The sequence below is a fragment of the Siphateles boraxobius genome, unplaced genomic scaffold, assembly GCF_051911475.1.
Source record: "Siphateles boraxobius isolate OS27281-9 unplaced genomic scaffold, OSU_SipBor_1 361, whole genome shotgun sequence".
Lineage (NCBI taxonomy): Eukaryota > Metazoa > Chordata > Actinopteri > Cypriniformes > Leuciscidae > Siphateles > Siphateles boraxobius.
Window position 1 is genome coordinate 5,716 of NW_027508988.1, and position 21,418 is coordinate 27,133.

The 21,418-nt window shown below is 36.6% G+C and overlaps 2 protein-coding genes and 1 pseudogene across 2 annotated transcripts; 1 reads left to right on the plus strand and 2 right to left on the minus strand.

The window, feature by feature from the left end:
- Window positions 1-212: 212 nt before the first annotated feature.
- LOC143702914 (solute carrier family 12 member 3-like) lies at window positions 213-6,168 on the plus strand (the record flags this gene model as incomplete). Its single annotated transcript, XM_077196839.1, has 10 exons — window positions 213-347; window positions 428-534; window positions 626-708; window positions 810-893; window positions 1,343-1,441; window positions 4,332-4,443; window positions 4,521-4,607; window positions 4,695-4,827; window positions 5,264-5,331; window positions 5,879-6,168. Coding segments are annotated over 10 exons (1,047 nt in total), but the record flags the coding sequence as incomplete, so codon positions are not given.
- LOC143702916 (SWI/SNF complex subunit SMARCC1-like) lies at window positions 1,474-4,233 on the minus strand (annotated as a pseudogene).
- A 260-nt stretch (window positions 6,169-6,428) lies between the features above and the next one.
- LOC143702915 (solute carrier family 12 member 3-like) lies at window positions 6,429-21,169 on the minus strand. The gene is made up of 25 exons (XM_077196841.1): window positions 21,048-21,169; window positions 20,884-20,959; window positions 20,503-20,598; window positions 18,863-19,002; window positions 18,661-18,771; window positions 17,758-17,869; window positions 17,080-17,210; window positions 16,836-16,920; window positions 15,217-15,374; window positions 14,259-14,366; window positions 14,024-14,147; window positions 13,477-13,578; window positions 13,153-13,308; window positions 12,962-13,061; window positions 11,887-11,998; window positions 11,626-11,760; window positions 11,091-11,197; window positions 9,994-10,076; window positions 9,845-9,910; window positions 9,646-9,750; window positions 9,422-9,533; window positions 8,643-8,729; window positions 8,416-8,551; window positions 8,248-8,315; window positions 6,429-8,075 (listed from the first exon to the last, which is right to left on the minus strand). The coding sequence occupies exons 1-25, from the start codon at window positions 21,048-21,050 to the stop codon at window positions 7,937-7,939; spliced, it is 2,652 nt and encodes an 883-aa protein (XP_077052956.1). The 5' UTR covers window positions 21,051-21,169; the 3' UTR covers window positions 6,429-7,936.
- Window positions 21,170-21,418: the final 249 nt, after the last annotated feature.

Genomic DNA, 21,418 nt, shown 5'->3' on the forward strand with positions numbered 1-21,418 from the left:
TTGTCTGTGCAGGTGTACAAGAACCGGTATCAAAGACATTTCAGTATTTGGAGAAAATAGGGAAAAGTTCATATATGATTTACAGAAAACCAGATCGCTACACATTTGCTTAGTATAGCAAATTCTCCTTGCATTTTAACATCAAATGGCTTATTCAGTGGGCACTCATGATGCGAAGGTGTTGTGGGTTTATTGCGCTCTCGTGCTTTCAGGAAGACAAGAAGTCCAGTTTTCCGCAGCACAGCACCGATATGCTGGTGGACTGGCTGAATCAGAGGAAGGTTCGTTCTTTCTACACGTCCTTCAATGCTGACAGTCTGAGAGAGGGCGCGAACAATCTCATGCAGGTAAGACCATCGCTAATCTGTTCTAACACCTCTTTCTTCTCCTCATTACATCCTTCTGAAAGACTCAATCATCTTTCTAGGCTTCAGGTCTTGGTAAACTGAAGCCGAACACCCTCGTAATGGGATTCAAGATGAACTGGAAGGAATGTAAACCTGAGAGTTTACAGGACTACGTCAACACCATCAGGTGACTTCAGATGCTGCTTTTGTTCACAAATATCAGTTAATTTGTCATGAAGTTCTTTGTATATTGATGTTGTTTAATGTTTTTTGTTCAGCGACGCGTTTGATTCCAGCTACGGCATCGCGATTCTGAGAATGATGGATGGATTGGACGTTACGGATGCATTGGAGAGTTCAGGTGTGTACTGTGTGTTTTACACAGTATAATAACTTGAAAATGGATTGACGCTGCAGATTGAGGCATTAGATACATTTTTATGTGTTATTTTTTGGCTGAAGGCCGATCATCAGCAATTGACAATCCGGCATTCGACGCAGATGAAGTCAAGCAATCCGAAAATGAAGAGACAGACCAGAATTCAGGTAACCAGTCTTTTTTCTGCGCTCATAAATATAATTTGACAAACCCTGAGGACATTTAACAATAACTATAATCAATAACTATAATATAGGTCAATAACTATAATGATAATGATAAAGATTTAGTTTTTAAAAATCTTTCTAATATGTGAAATAATTGCAGAGTCCACAACACAACACAACAAAATAATAACGATACAGAGGAATGATTGATCATTTGAATCATTTTTAGAATGACTTTTTCCTGCCTATAAATAATAAAAACACTGGTAGCCAATCATATTTAACTTGACTTTAAAGAGTTTGAGCATTTAAAGTGGCAGAGGACAAAAATGGAGCATGCGCTTATAATAAACAGAATGATATTTTGCGTTGGTGTGGATGCTAAAATAGTTATTGTTATGGTTATCCTTACCTTTATAAACCCAAACCTTATTTGACTCCCCATCCAGATATTTCCGATGATGGCTCGAACGATCAGGTCAGATCTGTGTTTCAAACGAAACAGGGCAGGAAGACCATTGACATCTACTGGATCTCTGATGATGGAGGTGAGATACGACGGCATGAATGATACTTAAACTCACTGTGAAAAACAAAATCCCGGCATGAAGTTCCAAACTGGTTCAGTCTGGGTTTGTATTGGTTTAGCTGCTGCATCAACATGGTATTGGTCTGGTAAAGCCAGTCAAAGCTGAAGGGGGTCTGATAAACCTCCTGCACTGAACAACTCTGGCGGGGTCTCTTCTCTTCTGCTCTCGAGAACTCCTCTAAAGCTGTCTTGGCAGCTGCGGAGGCCACTCGAGGGTCAACCACAGATGCAAGGAAAGCAATAGTGCTCATTACAGGGATCCCTGACTGGCTGAAGGGAACAGGCTGATAGGCCAGAGGACCCATTGAGGCTTCAGAGTTCTCTAGGTACGGGTCCTCTATGGGCAATCGTAAGAAGTGAAGAATACAGTCATCCTGAAGTGAGGTCCTGCCATCGTGCTCCGACACCTTATTCCAGTGATCTTTATACATCTCGAAAGCCTCCAAAAGCAAGAGTGTTTCCTGTTCTGTCCATTTTCTCCCTGCATTTGCGCCTTTACTCTTCGGATGTTTCTTAGCATAAATGTCAATCCGTAGACGGACAATTCTGCAGGTTAGACAGGTTTTTTCTCAATTTCTTTGGGAATGCAATCTATGCTAAGAGGCTGAAACCTGCAAGGGTCTGTGTTGTAGTGGGACAAGTCCGGATGGTGAGTCTGTATGAACATTAAAGGGTGGCGTTCTGGGTGGGCCCATGAGGAGGAGTTGACTTTCTGGATACCCCCCAATTTATCACCCACCACTGCTCCAAAAACGAATTAACCCTAATAAGTGCACCCACATTTCCTGTCAGGTTCCGTCTGCAGGATGTCGAGGTCGAATACTCCTGAGGGTTCAGGTGGTATGTGTCAATCATGAAGTTGCGTTATGCAAGATATATTTCTGGTGTTTTGGAATTATTTTTCAAATTGAAGAACTCAGCCAGAGCTTGTCTTTCTATATGATGAATACAGTTATAGTCGAACCAAGAGGCATAGGTGGGCACAATGATGTGATGCGTTTGCTCTGTGGCAATCCCCTCCCCCTCCTTCCCACGGCCAAACTCCCTCTGCTCTTCCTCATCTCTGACACCAGAGAGCAGGTCCTCTTCTTAGTCATCTAAATCAGCAATAATGCCTCCTTTAACTGGAGTGTTTTCACTGTCTTCTTTCAGGTTCCCATTTTTAGGCAGAATTACCTCCTCCCTGCTAGGGACTGGCGTGGGATCTTCCATGTCTTTAGTGAGAACCTCCTCTGGCTCCGGCCTCTTCTGGTTGGCCACGCCTCTTATACACCCCTGAGCTTTTCTTTCCTCCCTTATTTTTAGACTCAAAAGGATGGTGGAGAGAGGGAGCGCTGCCGCTTCTTCACAGGTTTCTCTATGCTTTGGTAGATACGCCTGCGGAAACTCATACTAGTTCCATTCTCGTCAATCTCATAGTCTTCCTCGTTCATCCACTCATTATATGTGTCAGTGTCAAGAATCCATCTGGCTAAACCTTCAAGCAGTTGTCTGGGTTTGGAGGTTCCTCCACATTTGCTGATTTAAGTGAGTCATAACTGTCTGGACACATGCCCCAATGAACCATCACACGCCGATCCAATTGCATGACTGGTCGAAGCCACTCTTCTTCATCTGCTGTGGAGGATGATGGGTATACCTGGTGGGTGGCTTGTGATCTCTTCTCTGTCACTGTGCCCTAGTTAAGTGCTTGCTTCTGTTCAATATCAGGGGACAGGTACACCACAGGTCTGCTAAATGGAGGCGATACACCGCAGCCCAAGGCCAAGGACAAAGAAAGAAGTGAGGTCATTTCTGGCCCTTTTGTGGGATGGTACAGGAGATTCATCCCGGAGTTTGCCTCCATTGCCACTCCACTGACCACCCTACTGGCTAAAATGGTGAGGAACCCCCTACCTTGAACAGAGAACTGTGAGACAGCATTCAGAACCCTGAAAGAAAAGATCTGTTCACATTCGGTCCTGAAAATTCCTGATTTCACCCAACGGTTCCTGGCTCAAGTAGATGCTTCAGCTACAGTCATAGGAGCTGTCCTGGCCCAGGGGACCACTGGGAGGTGGTTATTGTTTGTACATATGGAGGGTGATCACTTGTAAATGTGTTGGATGTTTTATATCATTATCTTTCTGATTTGTGTATGTACATATTGCTCAGCCACTCCACCACCTGATGGTGATAAACAGCAGCACCTTCAGTCAAAGACTGATGACACCAATGTGCAAGTCGGAGCGGTATAGGAAGTCCTTCATACCAGCTGCTATACGACTCTACAATGCACAAAAATAACTTCCCTTGTTTTTAGATTATTGTATTTTAACTTAAATTATGGATATGTTCTGAGTGAATGTATGGTGTTGGGTCTGTCTTGAAGCTGTGATTTCCTGCAAAGGATTAATTAAAGGATATATCTATCTATTTGTATGTAATACATTTACCATACTCACCTGTTATTGGTAGGCTCCTATTGGGGATGAGTCTGGTCTTTAAAAGAGCACCCAAAACGCTGAGACTTTGTCTTTCGGTAGGCTTCACAACACCTGTGAAGTATATAGTGTCTAAGTGGACATATTTTTGGAGTTTGTTCTCTTTTGTGTTGGAAGTATTTGTTTTGTTACTTTGTTATTTTTTCCCTTCAGCACTTGTAAATACTTTGCACTTTGTGGTTGTTTCATACTACTTCAGTGTAAATAAACACCACCATCGTACCATAGTGTAGCTGCAAGTTGGACCATCATTGTTTTTGTATAACATCTCGGACAGTTCCACGTCCAGAAGGTCGACAGTCAAACCCACTTTTCTACAGTTTGCGTTCCCATTTTATTATTCTGAATGCTGTTGCTCTCTTTCAGGTCTGACTCTTTTAGTGCCATATTTATTCACCAGAAGAAACCGCTGGAAAAAGAGCAAAATCAGAGTGTTTATCTTAGGAGACCAGCAGACCACGAAGGAAGACCGTAAAGAGTAAGAGTGTCGTTGACCATCATTTCTTAACTAGATAGTTTTGATATGCAGACAAGTCAATTTGTTTCTCATTTCAGCATGAAAATGCTGTTGAAGAGATTCCGGCTGGAGATCGAGGACATTGTCGTGATAACAGATGTGGATAAAGCTCCTCTAGCTAAAAAGTGAGAAACATGCACAAATAAACATGGAGACAAAAACATGCAGGTTTGTAGTAACTGTTGTGGTTTGCTTCCTCCCTGCTCCTGTAGTTTGCAGCGGTATGAGGCAAACATCGCCCCCTTCATGCTGAGTGAAGAACAGGCTGGAGGAGACATACAGGAGCTCAAGAGACAGAGTCCATGGAAAGTTTCCAACAAAGACCTGGAGGCCATACAACCCAAGGTGTGTGTGTGTGTTTGTGTGTGTGTGTGTGTGTGTGTGTGTGTGTGTGTGTGTGTGTGTGTGTGTGTGTGTGTGTGTGTGTGTGTGTGTGTGTGTGTGTGTGTGTGTGTGTGCTTGGTTGTACGAATGTTAAGCGAATTTTCCATTTTTTACTTGCTTCAATCATTATGGAAACATTACTTTTGAATATTCTCTGAATGTATTGAATCTAGAAGAATGTTCAATTGAAAATTTCAGATACAAACATTCCATAAACGATATATAGATAAGGTGTTGTGCTATTTTGTGCAAATGTTTTGAGAACATTGAACATTGTAACTATTCACTATTGTTAATGTTATTGGAAAAATGTTTGTTCATAACTTGCCAGAAAGTTATGAGAATTTTTCCCGTTAGCTGGGATCCATCAGTTCCTTTATTTAACTTTTATTTTCAGGTGGAGAGGACGGTGAGACTAAACGAGATCATCAAGAGGAACTCCATACATGCTGCTTTAGTTGTAATGTGAGTATAGATATGATATAAGATTAACAATTAAATAAAATTAAAACTAATAAATATGAGAAAAACAACACAATAACTAAAACTAACTAAAATTGGTAACACTTTACAAAATGTTCTCATTTGTTAATATTAGTTAATGCATTAGTTAACATAAACTAACAATGTTGTGTTTAAATGTTTTTCAGCATGTATTAGTCCTTGTTAATGTTAGTTAATAAAAAATACAATTGTTCATTGTCGGTTTATATTATTTTAGTGAATTAACTAATGTTAACATAAAACTTTTGATTTCAGATTTTTTTATTTTTATTTGTTCATAAGCACAGTTTGAATTTGTCTCTAAAACTAATTATGAAGCATTTAAGAAGGTGTTTGATTGGTAGTGTGTACATTTAATGTGTCTCTTCATCAATAATGTGTGTGTGTGTGTGTGTGTGTGTGTGTGTGTGTGTGTGTGTGTGTGTGTGTGTGTGTGTGTGTGTGTGTGTGTGTGTGTGTGTGTGTGTGTGTGTGTGTGTGTGTGTGTGTGTGTGTGTGTGTGTTTCAGTTCTCTTCCAGTCCCTGATGTCAACTGTCCCAGTTCTCTCTATATGGCCTGGGTGGAAGCGCTGAGCTACGGCATCCACTGTCCCGCCCTACTCATACGAGGAAACCAAGAGAACGTCATGACCTTCTACTGCCAGTGAAACACTCACATTAACCTGAGTTCATCATTAAACACAATTATTCCTGCAGGTGAAGCTGCTGTCAGTTTCAGTCATGTGGAGATTTTAAACTTGCTGTGAATCAGACCTGTTGAACTAAAATGAGCTGCTTAATCCTCTTGTAAAATTATTCTATTACTGGATGTATATTTCTGTCACATGTTCATATGGCTGTGTAATCTTCGAGAATGACAGATTCGGCTTGAAAGAATACAATAGAAAAACAGTAGAAATACAGTGCAGTTATGCTGGTGGAGGGAAGCAATAAAACTTTTTTTCTGGGTTGAAATTTCAAGCAATTTAAATAAGACAAAATTATAATATTTTAAAATTTGTTTATTTGTTCTTGCTTTTTTAAAATTACATTTTAAAGACCAACACATTATATAATGAAAATTTGAGACAATTTTACATTTTGACTGCATATACATACTGGATTATTATGAATTACAATTATGTTCTTGATCTGCTTTTCAATGTGAAAAAAATATAATTTAGCACAATGATGAACATCTCAATTTTCATTGATTGTCTCATTACACCAAGTAGGAAAAAAACATGTTATAACAGTTGTTCAATCACATGGAAATAAAAGATTTATGCATCACAACTTACAGAATATACTACAACTGAAATAAACACAGATTGCATTAAGTGTTTCTGTTTCTGTGTTATGTCCCCGTTTCAATAAAATTATAATGAAAAAAATGAAGATATTGCAGTATTTATCACATAATTAAAATGACAAATTATTTAAATTACACTTTAACTCTAGCAACTTCAGCCCTTCACCATACAAGACCTTGACATAGACATGGGTTCGAGTTCACAGCAAAAAGAAAAATTAGAAATACAATAATACACACTGTATAATGAGCTTTAAGCAAGAGGATAAATTAGCAAAAATAATAAGGCAAAACGCACATTTGATATACTGAAAACAAATCAATTTACAGTGGCCTCAAATATATTTAGATTTATACAATGCCAAGTCATGGGTTCAATTCTCAGGGAATGCATTAACAAAACAAAAAAAAGTAATCTATTTAGTAATAAAGTGTAATATAATATTTGATATCGTTTTTTTTTTTTTTTTTACAGCAAACGACAAGCAAAATATATGAACTGCACATGGCCAAGTGAGTTGACACTTTAAGGCAAGACACCATAGGTAAAAAGGTTTAAAAAAAATTTAAATATATCATCACCATAGTTGATTGATTACATTAAGAACTGCAATTTTTTAATAAAATTTTTTCTTAAATGTTATTTATAAATATGCATATAGGGTAATATGTAATGACATATGCACTAACTTGCATACATTTCCAGAACATAAATCTGAACATTGGATAAAGCCAGGTTAAAACTTATTGTTTGATTTTGTTGACATATTACAGATAAAGGTTTTTATAGAGGGGATTTTGGATATCTCTTTTTATCACAGTATAAATCAGAAAATACTCTTAACAGACAGACAAAAATAATTTTCACCATGTTTTTTGTAATAAAATGTTGTATAAATTGATATGAATTGTATTTGAACAAACCCCTCAGTAGAAACCTTTAGAATATAGATAAGAATCAAACTGTAAATTTTGGTGTATTAGTGCTGTTGAAGTCTAGAAGAAAAAACTTTTTTGAGAAAACGACTTTTAAAGATATGCATTGTAAGTGAAATCTACAGATGCAAATAGACTAAATAAAATAAACACTTAAATGTTTGAATGTTTTTTTTTTTGGATGTCTGAAATAAGACATTTTATTAAAAGCAAACTGGCCAAAAAATCTCACAATTGACCAGTGCATGAAAAACCTAAGTGTGTAGTGAACCCAAAACCTATGCCTGTACTGTCTTTGCCTTAAAGAGCCAGGATCAGCGAGTTAATCAAGTGAGACTTTCACTGGCAGTAGAAGGTCATGACGTTCTGCTGGTTTCCTCGAATGAGCAGGACGGGACAGTGTAGACCGCAGCTGAGCGTGTCCAGCCAGGCCATATAGAGAGATCTGGGACAGTCTGCCTGCGGTACGGGGAGAGACCTGAAACACATGTGTATTAATAATTAACAGGTGTGTTTACCCTGCAATTATGATTCTTAACATTTCAGATATAAATGATTTATGACGCTCCATTATTATATGATTGTGCTTTCTTTGTGTATGAATCACATATTGACCAGTAATGGTTAATGGTCTTACAGTCAATACTCACACTAGAACCAGCGCGGCATGCTTCGAGTTCCTCCGTATGATCTCGTTCAGATGCACTTTTTTCTCCGACTATCAAAGGAGGATGAAAAAAATGAGCTGCCAAGTGGGATTTATGATTGTAGCAGGACTTCATCAGGTCAAACACACAAACACACACACACACACACACCTTGAGTCTCAGTGCGTCCATCTCTTTGTCCGTGATTTTCCACGGACACTCAGTCCTCTGCTGTTGCGCCGTCCCCTCGTCCAGCTGTGCCTCGTTCAGCCTGAAGGGGGCGAGCGTTTCCTCGAAGCGCCTTGTACTAATGACAACAAACAAGTTCTGTTGTTGAGTTTGGGTGTTAAAAGTCTTATATTTCACATTAAATTGACCCCCATTTGGGGTAAACCTACTTTTTGGCAAGTGGTGGCCGTTCGCTGTCCGTCATCACGATGACATCATGAACGTCCAGTCGGAAACGCTGGAGCAAAGTCATCATTCTGTGCAAACAAAGACATTTTATTAATAATTGATTTACTCAATATACACGAGAAAATAGAGATAGAATGAGATACAGGTACTGACAGCTTTTATGTAAATTCAATATACAAGCAGGCTTACGATACAAGACACTCTTCGCTTTGAATTTTTGAGGAGCTTGTACTTGTGTAGTTAATAATGAAATTGAGGGCAGAATCCAATAATGCTGATTCTAATAATTCCAATGATTCAATGACTAATTCTGTTGCGTCAAATAACTGATGATTTGAAGATTTCTAGTGAATGAGTCTGAATTTGATGATTCAGATTATTCATACAATGACAATTGTGGTGAAATATAATACATATATAATAATGATTCGCATAATTTGAAATAACGAGGTCTAATGTTCTTGTTAAATCTGATAATTTCAATGATTATAGAGTACGATATCATTTTGATCTTGGGAGAATTTGGTCGAGAAATGCTCGAGTTCATATTGAGGCGCCTGACTTCTTTGATTGCAGATTTTGGTATCTTGGCAAGTCTGAGCACAGTTTGAGACATTACTGAGATCTCTTTTGCTTATTGGAGTCATTTTTCTCAGGAGAAACATTTGAGAAGTGGCAGACTTCAGAAAAAGTTCTCCATTTAATCTAAATTAACTGAGATATTCAAATGTCATAATGATTGAAATGAATCAATTCTCACTCTTTGCGGTCGTTCTCCATGGTTTGCTGTTCGCCAATAATGAACACTCTGACTTTGCATCGTCTCCAGCGTTTCCTTCTGGTCAACAGGTATGGCACCAACAAAGTCAAACCTGAGACCGAGAGCGAGGATCACATTACTCAATTGTTTAAACTCAACTGAAGGGTTATCAAACCCACATCATGACGACTGAAGCCTGGTAATGATTACAGTCCATATCTCACCTCCATCATCAGAGATCCAATACACGTCAATGGTCTTCTTCCCTTGTTTATTCTGGAACACAGTTTTGATCTGATCGTTCACTGTGCTCTTTGTGTTGTCGCCGTCTATGAGGGAGAAGCAGACGAGAGGAGAACAAAGAAGTGAGATAAGGACTGAAGAACAAAGAGAAGACACATTGATCGGCTTGAGCTGATTCACCTGAATCGGCGTCTGAGTTCTGCTGATCAGACTCGATGGCCTCGTCCATCTCAAAGGCCTGATTGACTGTCAGATACACAGGGCAGAATCTCCTCAATAATACACCTGGACATTAAAAGCACACACACACATTTGCACACAGGACGTACCCTCAGTCTGTAACTCGTCTCGGATGTCCAGTCCGTCCATCATGCGCAGAACACACACACCGTGGTTTGAGTCAAAAGAGTCACTGAAACCAAAGAAAAATACTTCATTTCTGCTTCCGGAATCTCACAAAAACATATCCAGGTCACATTTCAATATTTCACATAAAAGAAATGAAGCCTTTTTTAGGACCATTAACCAAACGAAGCACATTTTCCCTCCAAAATTGTAAATGGAAATTCTCTTTAGAAAAGGGTACTTTACAATGTTTTATATTATTAAAATTAAATATCAGCATAAATTAAGTTAATAGAACAAAAATGTCCATGTGTATAAACATTGTACGATTTAAATAAATATATCATCTTTTTTGTTGTTGTTGTTGCATTACAATAAAGACAATACGATGAAAAACTGGGCACATGATTTTGTACATTTTCAATATAGACTTACGATCACTGTTCGGTTTTAAACATTAACGTTTATTTGTAAAGTAACTTGGATTTATGTTGTTTGATTAATTTATTGACAGGTTCCAATAATTCGGATGACTCTCCTGATTATATATATATATATATATATATATATATATATATATATATATATATATATATATATATATATATAACAAATTCTCACATTTTCCCTCCAAATTGTAATTTTCGATCTCAGTGGAGAGTCTCTTTAGAAAAGGTCACTTATGCTGACTTTTTTGCATTACAGTAAAGATAATTGTATGTTCTTTTGCACTACTGGGCAGGTGTTTATGTCAATTTTCAATATGCAAGCAGACTTACAATTGCTTTTCACTTTTAAAAATTATGCCATGAATTGTAATAAAAAATTTCACATTTTCCCTCCAAATTGTTATTTTCATTCTCAATTAAAATTATCTTTAGAAAAGGCTTCTTTTTATGTTGTTTTTGTTTTAAATAAAATCTACTTACCAGTAAAATAAATAAATAATCTTTTTTTTGTATTCCAATTAAAATAATGATTTTTTAATTTATTTTTATGATTAATTGTGCTTATTTTAGCCAAATATAGTTTGATATTTGTTCCTGGACAGGTCGTAGGGTTTGTGAGGTAGTGTTCTCACTATATGGTGTTGATGTAGTCCTCTATGACTTGACTGCTGCTCTCCAGCCAGTTCATTTTGAATCCCAACACCAGTATATTCGGCTTCAGCTTTCCCAAACCAGAGGCCTGAAGAGGGGAAACAATTTTTTTTAAAATTGAAAACACCAAAAAACTCCCTATAAAAAACAAACCAACCTAATAACTACCATAGAGAATAAAAAATGACTGGGCTTTATGCATGAAACACAATCAGTCATTATTTGCAATGAACAAAATCACTTTTACATACAGTAATCGTTTCACTGTAATAATTCATGGTACTCTAAAAAATGCTGGGTTGTTTCAAACCAACTGCGGGTCAAATATGGACAAACTCAGCCGTTGGGTTACATTTTTGAATTGCATTTTTAACCCAACATTTGGGTTTGACCATATTTGACCCAAAATTGGGTTAAAACAACCCAGCAATTTTTAGAGTATTTTTTAAAAACCGATTTGCACAGTGATCGGCTCTGCTCGTGTTTCATGAACGAGGCTCACTGAAGGTCTGTCACCTGTAGAAGATGCCGGGCTCCGTCTCTCAGACTGGACGCCTTGAAGGCCGTGTAGAAGGAACGAACCTTCCTCTGATTCAGCCACTTAATCATGTCATTAGTGTTGCGCTGGGACACAACCGACTTCTCATCCTCCTGAAGAGACAATAACAGATCCATAATATTCAGCTCTTTTGAGGGCAGAACGGTCTCATTTAGAAGTGTTTTAAATACCAAGAAATCAAAAGTAAAGCATTTCTATATGATACAGCTGGTTCTCACCATGAGAATGTCTCCACAAATCATCAAACTGACATTTTTGGTGAAAGAGCCCACAAAGTCCACCAGCGCTGGACGCAGATTTGGAGGACCCGTCAGAACCAGACACTGAGGCCTGATGAGACGAAACCAATGATTGAACATGTGGGTAAAAAACACCATGTAATTTAACATTTCATTTATTGTGAATGAAAATGAGGCTGTTCAATAAGTTGAACTGCTGTGATGCAGTAGATCACGGCACTAGAAACTTTTTTTCTCCACTATTTAAAATGTTTTAAAATTTGAATTTATGACATTATAATAATTCGTCACAATTATGAGATAATAAAAAGTGTTGAAAAGTAATGAGACAATAGCCTTATTTATGACACACTAGGTCATAATTATGTGATAAAAAAGTAAAAATTATTAAATAAAAAAATAATAAATTATAATTACTTAGAAAATCATATTTTTTTTACTGTTTATCTCATAATTATATATTTTTTATTTTAAAATTGCTTTTTATCTCATAATTATGACATAGTAAGTCATAATTTTGGTTTCTTATCTAATCATTATTATTTTTTATCTAAATAAATACTTTTTTATCCCATAATTATGACTTAGTAAGTCATCATTTTGGTTTCTTATCTCATCATTATTACTTTTTATCTCATATTTTACTTTTATCTCATAATTATGACTTAGAAAGTCATTATTTTGGCTTCATCTCATAATTATAATTTTTATCTAAAAAATATTTTCATCTCATAATTATGACATAGTCATAATTTTGGTTTCTTATCTCATCATTATTACTTTTTATTTCAACAATGACTTTTTATCTCATAATTATGACAGTCATCATTTTGGCTTCTTATCTCCAAATAATTTTTTTTATCTAAAAATGACTTTTTATCTCATAATTATGACTTAGTAAGTGCCATCATTATGGCTTCTAATCTCATAACTTTTACATTTTTTTATCTCAAACATTACTTTTTATCTCATAATTATGACGAAGTTAATAATGCAGACAGTGCATCTACAGTATCTCATTCACATCCCATTAAAACCTCCAGTAGCACCTGACCTGTAGTTTTTGACGTGGTCTTCGACTCCTGCCAGAGACACGGAGTAGGACAGAGCCATGTTGTAGGTACTGGCCTGGACAGACGAACCCCAGTTCACCTCTTGAACGACACGAAAACATCATCACAGTCAGTAAAAGCACACCGTTTCAATGCGATCTTTACTCTGATGGGCCATCATGGTCCTGCTCACCTGGTTTCTTGTAGGCCACGTAGCCGAATAAGAAGATGATTAAACCTAAAGAGATGAGCGCGGCCCACCAGGTGAGCAAGAACATCAGTACGACAGAAACAACGGCCCCGAACAAACCCGTCCAGGGGCTGTAATACCGAAACGATGGCCTCCATCCTGAGACGAGTAGCAGAAATGACCAGAAACAAAAAAACGTGTTAGTTTTTATATCTTGACTGAACAAACTTTCAAAGTAATGTAACTCAATGCAACTTCACATGATTATGAAATACCCAGTCTTTAAAATATGTACAGACTGATTTTGCTTTGGTATTTTGAACTCACCGGGTGAATTGGTGATGGAAGCGTGAAAACAGCTGAAGTTGATCAGCGCGTACGAGCAGAGGAAGAAGTTGGAGATCAGAGGAGCGATGACGTTCAGCTCAGCTGCCCAGATGAGAGGGAGCGTTAAAAGTGATTATACCATAAAATACATAACATACAGAATATGTGCTGGGTTGTTTCAACTCAACTTTGGGTCAAATATGGACCAACTTACATTTTTTAATTACATTTTAACCCAACATTTGGGTTTGACCCAACATTGGGTTAAAACAACCCAGCATTTTAACATCAATATTTAAGGGTTAAACTGTATTTGAATGTTCATCTGTAACTGGTCACTTATTTAAACACTTTTTGTCTTCACTAGTTCATTTGAAATGATCCTGCGAATTTGAAAGTATAAATATTTGAATATATAATATGTTATGCCCAGAAACTGCATAAACAAACAAATGTGCATATAAAATATAAGAATACAGTGTTGTCGTTGAATGATGCAAGTTGAGATGAATGTTATGTAGCTTTATCAGATATATTTTTGACTCACCAATCAGAATGAAGCACATGGCGATGATGTAACACAGCAGATAAGCTCGCAGTGGCTCGCTGTTTTTCCCATAACCCTTTCCAAAGAAGCCGATGTACGGGTAGATATTGTCCTTACAGAGACACTGTACCAAGAGGAGATGTTCAAAATTATTTAAATTTTACAAGCCATGTTCATTTGATGATCGTCTGAAGTTGTATATTAGCTATTGCCTGTGTAAGGTGTGTTGTTTCACCTGGAAGACTTTGGGAGCGGAGACGAGGAACGCGAGGGCGGACGAAAGGGTGGCTGCGAATATGCCAGCGTAGATCAACGGACCAAAGCCAGAGACCTGGACCAGAACCTGCGGATTTGAGCGGGAAACCACAGGAATGCAAAATAAAGTTCATCTGTTAAATTAGTGGAGTGTTGAAGAGAGCGATCCAGATAATCTCTAAGGAAACTAATTCACACACTGTCAAGGCAAACTATAGAAATGTGTCCCCTGAGATTTTGAGGCAAGTGGATTTTTGAATGCAGCTTCAATTAATAATAAATACACAAATAAATCTAGTAATTGAATTAATAAAATAAATGTAAATAAATACATACATATATCATTATTAACTCTAGTAACCCAACTAATGAATTAATTTAAATAAATAAATGAATGAAAATTAACTCTAATAACCAAAGTAATAAAAAATACATTTAAATAAATACATAAATAATTATTATTATGATAATGAATAATGATAAATAATGACTAAAGAAAGAAAGAAAGAAAGAAAGAATGAATAATTTACCAGAGGAACCAAAGTAATAAATACATACATTTGAATACATATAATAAACAAATAAATGATAATTTACTTTATAATGAAAGTAATATATATATATAATACATACTTTTAAATATATACAAAAATACATGATAATTCACTCTAGTAACCTAAATTAAGAATACATTCAAATAAATAAAAAATGCAATAATTCAATTATATTTAACTCTAGTAACCCAAGTAATAAATATATATAAGCTTTCCTGTGGCTCAAACAGTAGAGTGTTGGCGCTTGCAACGCCAAGGTCATGGGTTTGATTCCCAGGGAAAGCAAGAAAGAATGTAAACATGTGTATTGGAAATGCAATGTAGGTCGCTTTGGATAAATAAATAAAATAAAAATATAAGTTTGTCAGAAGTGAATCTGGTGACCTGGAAGTTGTTGGAGAGGCCGAAGGCACAGGAGCCGCTCTGCCGGCACTCGGTGAAGTTCCAGCCCAGACTGCAGCTCAGATCGTCACACGCCTCGCTCACGTTCAGCGGGAAACTGTCGTTCAGGTTCCCGGAGGCGTCGCGCAGAACACACGCTCCTGTGGGACGAACACACACTTCAGGACAAAACAGACACGTTCTCACGCTGCTGCCATTATTATCAATGCACGCATTCTTCTTTCACATTCACACTTCACTGTTTTCTGAGAAATCAAAATAAAGCAAGAAAAAGTATCTTAGAATAAGACACTTATTCCCTTAGAATTGAAGGTTATATTTCTGACCCCATTAGTCCCTTGCGCTGATGCGCATGTGAACGCCATCAGCGTCTATCACAGGTTCACGTTTAAAGTCTGTTTAGAGAGAACGGTGTCGTCTTAGCGGCCCCTAATTTAATAACAAATGATCATTTAGACGGAAGTGAATCAATCAAAACTAACTTTAGCTGGAAAAAACATTTTTCAAGAGCCACTATAAAACTAAACCAATCTCTGTTACCTTAAATTAAATGTTTATCTCTGTAAAGCTGCTTTGAAACAATCTACATTGTTAAAAGCGCTATATAAATGAGGATGACTTGACTTGACTTGACTTGTTTTAAGCTAATGCACTCTTTCCCCCAGTTTCGCAGACTAGGCTTAAGATAGTCCCAGACTAAAATGCATGCATTAGCTGTTTTAACGGAAAGCAACTTGCACTGGCATAACTTTAAATATGTCATTGCCATTGTTTTGTCTCAAGATGCAAACCAGTAATATATTTTTTCTAAGACACGTTTATAAAAAGGCTACTTGAATGTCCTAATTGAACTAAGGCCTAATCCCGGCTTAATCTTAACCCTGTCTGTGAAACAAGGCCTTTAAGCTTCATTTTGTTTCGGAAGTCGAGACTTAATATGTTATGTCAGTTTTCTTCTCAAGTATTTTGATTGAAGAATGTTTAGATATTTGTGCTGGAAAACAAGACACAAATACAGAGGAAAAACATCATTATTTGCAGTAAGTTTTGAATTTAATTCAGAAATAAATTGTCTCTTTAAATGCTCGGCATCTTTAAAGCTGGATGGGTTCTGATTGGCTGTGAATGGTTTTATCATTCATCAGCAGAAAAAAAAAATCATTCTGAAGGAGATTCCAATGATGTCATTCCTCTGTGCCGTTATCCTTATATAGTTGTGATGTGGACTCTGATATTCTTTTATACTTAGAACGATTTCAAGAACTATGTCTTTTTCGACTTTTGGCTAAAATCAACTATTTCTCCAATATCACCACACACAATATCAAAACTCCCAGTGGTACACGTTAAATCAAAATCTTTATTCCAAGATATGGGATTCAAATGAATGAAAGATAATGTTAAAGATAATTCTTCGATAAGAATTGTTATTCTTATTTAATGCAACAAATATGCTGTTTGCAAATTTCAAAATAACTTATTGATTTATTGAACATTGGTGCTGATACTCACTTCTAGTCACCTCTAGTGGAAAATGAATTTAGTAAAATTAGGTAATGAACTCAGTAAGTTCTGTTGATTATGCTTGATTAAATACTCACCCACAGTTGAAGATATGGCTAAATAACTAATGGTGGTGCAGAATATGGCCATCAATGTCCCTCGTGGGATGGCGATCTCTGGCTCCTGAAACATTCACAAACACAGCTTTTCATATTTGTAATTTCAAAAACACTGAGACAAAACTTAAAGTTTATTTATTCATTCATGCGTGTAAAGAACCCTTAATAACTCAAAGCTCAGTAGCGTCACTTTGGTCTGGACATGTTTGCAGATGTTCTTCACCTTCAGATCGCCTGAGATGTTTGCTCCGGCGAGGATCCCGATGGCAGATGGGAAGAAGATGGCAAACATCCGGAAGAAGTCGCCGTCTGGCCCTCTCCAGTCCGGGAAGAGGTTCTCCAGGAAGATCTCGCCTGGCAAAAACAACGTAGATATCAAAATATATTAGTTATATCGTGCAAGGTCATTTCTGGAGCGAGTTTAAAGGCAAAGTTGAAACATCTGTCATTATTTATTCAGTCTCATGTTGCTTCAAACCTGTATGCTGTTAATGGACAATCCATCTAACTTTATTGTTGTTTTTTTCATGGAAAGTTTTTTTATAGTGACACCATAACATTTTTATAGTGACACCATACAATTAGTCCTTGTCTTCTAAAGTCTTCTGAAGTCGTTTTGTGTGGAAAAAAAGTGCAAAATTTAAGTCACAAATTAAAAAATAAAATGTTGTGCTTTTCTTTATTACAAATTTTCAAGCAACTGTTGCATACAGCTTTAAACCCAGACGGCAACATAGTGTCGGCCCAGATCCGGGCCACATCTGGTACTGGGCTGACACTATGTTGCTGTTTGGGAAGCTATTAACTTTATAGAAGTTAAGCATTTCTAAACCAATCAAACTTCTAGGATCTTGACAGAGAGTTATTATTGGGATGCGGCACTTGAGCGTTCGACACTCACTGCGATAACTGAAGATACCCATCGACTGTTTCTGGGGAGTCGCAGGAATCACGGTGCCAACAAAGTAGTTGATGAAGGCCACTATAAGAACCAAGAAGAACAGGATCTGAGTCTGTGAGAAAATGAAAGCAGAACCATGGTGAAGGAAAGCTACACTATGAGCTGATGGTTTCCATTTGGATACAGCTCAATATCAAAATAAATTGAGTTCAAATGTATAATTTTCAAAGAATGAAATGCATAAAATGTTCATTAATGTGATTAAATAAGAAAAATAATAATAAATAACATCCAGCTAATGATCATGCATTAAAGGGTAAAAGGTTAGCTTTTCTTGAAATCTCAGATAAATAAGTTAGATCAAATGGATTGAGCTGACGAAAAAGGACAGGAACCCTAAAGAGACGTTCAAAAAATGATAAAACAACCAGAAAACGCTCATTTTCACTAGGAAACAGGTCAAATTTCTGTAATAACACTAATAAACTGAAGGCTTTTAAATTCACAATAACCAGGTACATGTATTTATATATAAATACATGCAATATAAGCAATTTGAATAAATGCATTTTTAAATATATTATTTAAATAAACCAAATAGATGCAAATACTTAATGAAGACATTTGGCATAATTTCTTGAGTGAATAAACCTAGCCCGTTTCATTTATGTAATGACCAAAACTTTAGTTTATTTGCTTATGTTTAAACTATGTAATCCAAATGATTGGGATTTTTATATGCAATTCATATATATATATATATATATATATATATATATATATATATATATATACAGTATTATTCAAAAGCGAAATGAAGAGTGTCCCCCCACTTCACTGAAGTTGCGTAACATATTGTCAGCAGTGACTGTATTGTAAAATGCTTTATTTTGAGGAATTTACCTTCGCCTCCCACTCCATCCCAGCCAATGAGATGAGAAGCAACACGGTGACTGTGATGGATCCTATTATTCGGACATCATTGACTGAATCCACAATTTGGGAGTCATACTCCTGTTGCATCATAAACAATCATCATATCACAAACAATCAGCGAAAACACAACATAATGTAATGCAACAAAACGACTGTGTTAGTTTCTTACAATGAGAAGATCTCTGACCGTCTCGGAGAATCCCACCGTGTTGAGCGCGCAAGCGAGAGCGTTGGCGAAAGAAAACACCACGCCGATGGGACCTCCCAACTCAGGACCCAGTGTGCGGGAGATCATGAAGTACGCGCCGCCTGACGGGTGGAGGAGAGACATACTGTGTGGACAACATGACTGCTATGTGGATGCTAGCGTCTTTCGAGTGGTTTCTAGAGATGGTTGGTCTAAAAGTCAAGTCAAGTCACCTTCATTTATATAGCACTTTTAATAATATGGATTGTTTCAAAGCAGCTTTACATTGATAATAGGAAATTAAAGTAACAGAGATTGATTTGGCTTTACAGCAGCTCAATAAAGATATTGTCCAGCTAAAGTTGATTGATTGACTTCCATTGTAAAGATCATTAGTTATTAACTTAGGTGCCGCATATACAACACCGTTCTAACTGAAAACAGAAAACTGTTTTCAGTTAAATAAGAGCCATAAGAGTTCCCATAACACACGACGTGTTAGTTATACGCAATTTATTGATACTATTTGGTCATTTAATCACTTAATAATTGATAGCGTAACTACATCGTTGCATTCTTGTAATTTCACTACCATCATATTGAAACCTCACAGCCAGTATGATCTCCGTAGGTTATAAGGATAACCAAGAACGCTCCAATTATGTACCATATTCGTAATATTTTGGTAATTTCATGATTTATTGGCAACGTAACAGCAATGTTATGTGCTCATAATTTCATTACCATCAATTTCATAATCTGTATATATTCTCTGATGACCAGAATTTGCTATGTGGGTAATTAATGGGTTATTAATGTATAATTAAACGGGGGTTAAATGTAAATTAAATTAGGTTTGTGTAACACTTTGCAGTTCTTTGCTCAGTTCGCACCATCAATATGAAACAAATGAAAAATCGGATTCTTACTGGTTACATCGACAAATAATAGCTTTTATCAATTTTACTTTTACTGAATTGTAACTGCATAAAGGGCTTTTCGAATACATGAAATCTAACTATTTATTTTGGTTTGTCTTGCTATTCATCCTGATCCCAGATGAAGTGTGGATTCAAGGTGGATATTAGGAACAAAAATGTAATAAAACTTCTATTTGAATCATGCAGCATTCACATTTATTTATGTTTTGTATTTGACTTGTTTAACTATTACAGTGATAACGTAGAACAAGTACACATTATGTTAAGACTTTCAGCACAGTAAAGTAAAGTTTTTTTTGAGTTTGATTCTTTTATGGGGACAATATCTATCAACTATTTTTTTTTTTGTATCACTGTATATTCATCAGTCATCTGGAAAAATTTGAATCTGGATCAGAGAGATCCAATCCACAATTGCTGCTTTGAAAAATCATTTCATCCTGGTTAAACTTTTTGTCTGTAGTTATGACTCCCATTTTTCAATTAGAATGTATTGAATATTTTGCCCCAATCACTTAGAAAAAGCAACAACACACTTCTCTGCAATAAGCCACATCATTGTACACCCATACACAAACAGTGAAGGACGAGTTACGCAGCAAAATAAGCGTCATCATCGCCGATAATCAAAATCAATACAATCTGATCAGTTTGATGTCATGCTCTTGTCAAGTGACTCACCAGAAGAGACTCTCCCATTGGTGGAAATGGCAGATACAGACAGTGCCGTTATGGACGTCACAAGGACTGACATCAGTATAATTACCCATGTAAGAACTAAAGTAGAGGAAATAAAAAAAATATAAAAAATTAGGACACAATGTCTGTACAGAGCTCCATTTCAAAGAATAGACAAAACACATCTAAGATAAGTGGCCATCAGAGATTACACACACAGTTCTGGGAAGTCCTTCTACAAAAGATTTGAAGAATTTCTTAAGGAACATTATCTTTACTAAAGCAAATAGGCTGTCTGGCCTGTGGTTCATTAAAGGAAGTTGTTTTATTGCATTGTGCAGACGGTTTATCTTGGACTCGAGTCACCAAAAAGTCTCCACTCACGGATTCCTGCTTGAGATGTGATCCAGGACAATCGCAGGAACAGAATGACTCCCCAGATATTCAACATACAGCGAATCTGAAACACAATAACAGAGCATGTACAGTATGTGTATGCGCGCGTGGCCGTTTGTAAGCACGAGTGTGTATTTTTCCCTGTTTCTCACCATAACCCCAGTCACCCATCCGAAGCGCACTGGTTGGGAGGTCTTTCCACCTTTTCCGGTTTCCTCAGACTCGTTTCCACTCTCTTGAAGAGCCGAAAGGCTTCCCGTACTAGAGACGCACGTGTTACAAGATTCTCCATCCTAAACCAATTAATACACACATATTCAAATCACAACATTTAAGTAGGCGTACATATAATGAAAAAAAAGATGCAGCCTTAAATTAAGTAATTTCAACTTAAATTACATTAAACTGACTTAAAAAATGGATTGAATCTTGTAAACAAGTTGAAAATTGCTTAACTTATTTCTATGAGTTAAAGCAATGTAAAAACATGTTTTCATAACTTATTGATCATACTTTATATAAT